The sequence below is a fragment of the Halichoerus grypus genome, chromosome X (genome assembly GCF_964656455.1).
Source record: "Halichoerus grypus chromosome X, mHalGry1.hap1.1, whole genome shotgun sequence".
NCBI lineage: Eukaryota > Metazoa > Chordata > Mammalia > Carnivora > Phocidae > Halichoerus > Halichoerus grypus.
In genome coordinates, this window is record NC_135727.1 from 2,708,763 (window position 1) to 2,711,047 (window position 2,285).

Below are 2,285 nucleotides of genomic sequence, written 5' to 3' on the forward strand. Positions count from 1 at the left end.
TGGGGCTGGGGCTGTGTGTGGGGCTGCCCTGGGTGGAGGGCACCTCTCCCTGCCCCACTTGGTGTCAAGTATGGTCATCTTGGTCACTTGGAAGGGCTGATGGTGGTGTTCAGATCCCCTAGAAGTAGTGGAGTGCCTGGGGGCTTGGCTTATGAGTTGGCATGGATTGGGGCTGGGGCTGGGGCCGGGTATGGTGGGGGAGGCAGCTCCCCTTAGGGGTGGTGGAGTGCCCGGGGACTTGGCTGCCTGAGTTGGCATGGAATGGGGCTGGGGCTGGGTGTGGGGCTGCCCTGGGTGGGGAGGCAGCTCTCCCTGCCCCATTTGGTGTCAAGTATGGTCATCTTGGTCACTTGGAAGGGCTGATGGTGGTGTTCAGGTCCTCTTAGGGGTGGTAGAGTGCCCGGGGGCTTGGCTTGGGTTGGGTGGGCCCCTCCCTCGGCCCTGCTCCCCATGTGGGGCGAGGCTGCTGCCCTGGCATGGCCTCCCTCTGCCTCCAGAACTCTGCTGCCTGAGAGGAGAGGGGGCCCCTGGGCCTTCTGAGCCTATTTGCTGGAGGAGGACTTAGGGGGGGCTCGTCTCCCCAGCACCATCCTCGTTTCCCGACTCCTCTGGGATGGGCTTGAGCCCCTCCTTGGGGGGCTCCCCAGCCTCCTGGTCTCCTGCCTGGGTGAGGCCCTCTGGCTCACAGCCAGGACCTCCTGGCCCCGCCCTGGAAGCACTGCCCATCTGGGCAGGAGTGGGGCCCCCAGGGGCCTCTGAGGGTCTTGCCTGACCTAGGCCTGCAGGGACAGTGTCACGATCGTCACTGTCCTCCTCCTCCCGCTCCTGCTCCTCCTGCTCCTTCTCCTCCACCTTATCATCCTCTGCCTTAGCATTGGCTCTGGCATCAGCCTGGGCATTGGCCCGGGCACCAGGTCCTTCCTCTGCCTGGGCTCTCTCGCTCCTGGCTAGACGGGCCTCCCATGCCTCAGACTCCCGAACAAGGCCCAGCATCTCTAGGAAACTTGGAGACCTCCCAACCATTCTCAGCTTCCTCAGCGCTTCATCCAGAGGCTCAGTAAGGTTGGCCCTGGTGAGCACCTGCCTCAGGCGCACGTGGTCAACTGAGGCTCTGGCCAGGGCCCCCTTCTCAATGGCTTTCTGCAGCAGGACTTCCAGCCGCAACACGAAAGCGGAAAGCCGCTCGCCTGACTGCTGCTGAGCGGTCAAACACTTCACCCGGATGGTCGCCTGGGACTCGTTGTCTCCAAACACCTGGATCAGGGCCGCCAGGCAGTCCTGCGCCGTCCTGGCAGGGTTCTCCGCCAGGAGCCCATGCACGAGCTGCAGGGCCGTCCCTCGAAGGCCTTCCATCAGCCGCCTCCTCTTCTCCCTTTCCGAGACCCCCTGCCACACATGTAGCATATCGGCGGTGTGGTCTAGCCAGGCCTCAAAGGACTCCTCCCCCGGGCCGGGCTGATCCCTCCCGGAAAACACGCCCAGGCGCTGATACCGCGTGCTCTCCACCCAGGGCTGGACTGCCTGGCTGACCAATCGGAGCCAGCACACCCTGCGCAGTCCCAGCCCCAGGGCCCCAGCCACACTCTCCACCGTCTGCCCCTGTTGCTCCAGGAAGTGGAACACGCGGCTGAGAAACTCCTCGCCTGAGCAACGAGGCACAAAGACCACGTTCCAGGGACCCCCGGTGCCCGGGATTTCCCTGGGGACCAAAGCATAGTTGACTTCCCGGTCAAGCTCGACCAGGGCCGCAGTGGCATTATCCTCCTCTCGAAACACTTTGCCCAGCACGGTAAAGTGGCCCATGGGCCACAGGGCAGCCTCCAGGGACTCTTGGAGTTCGGCTTCCTCACAGTCCTCCGGGATGCCCAGAATGAGCAGACCCCTTCGAGCGCTGACGCCCATCCACCTGCACCAGTCCTGCAGCATCGTCACCGCCATCGCGCGCAATTTCCGCCGGCGCGGGGCTACTACTAGGGGCAGGAAACGGTTTCCGACGCAGACCAGGGTGGTACTGGGCGGGGGGCGGGGGGGGGGGGAAGAACTGGGGGGGGGGCTAGGACTCGGAGAGAACGGCCCAGGTCTCCACAGCCTGTGAATACGAACGGGGCGAGAGCGAGGTTAATGCCGACGCCCCCCTCGCACCCCCCGGTGACCCGACTCCCCCGGGGCGGCGCCTCTGCAGCCCAGGCTCGACCCCCGCCCCGCCTTCCACCGGCCCGCGGGGCCCACAGCCCCCTGCCCACCCCGTCCCGCCGCGCACGCGGGCTGCCGCAGTCCTGCTGGGG

At 65.9% G+C, this 2,285-nt stretch overlaps 1 protein-coding gene across 1 annotated transcript; it reads right to left on the minus strand.

The window, feature by feature from the left end:
• Nucleotides 1-262: 262 nt before the first annotated feature.
• Nucleotides 263-2,022, minus strand: PNMA6A (PNMA family member 6A). Its single transcript, XM_078063877.1, has one exon. It carries the CDS (start codon nt 1,936-1,938, stop codon nt 562-564), a length of 1,377 nt encoding a protein of 458 aa, XP_077920003.1. The 5' UTR covers nt 1,939-2,022; the 3' UTR covers nt 263-561.
• Nucleotides 2,023-2,285: the final 263 nt, after the last annotated feature.

Coding starts and splice junctions, on each gene's coding strand:
- PNMA6A (XM_078063877.1), bottom strand. CDS start 1,938: ATGGCGGTGACGATGCTGCAGGACTGGTGCAGGTGGATGGGCGTCAGC.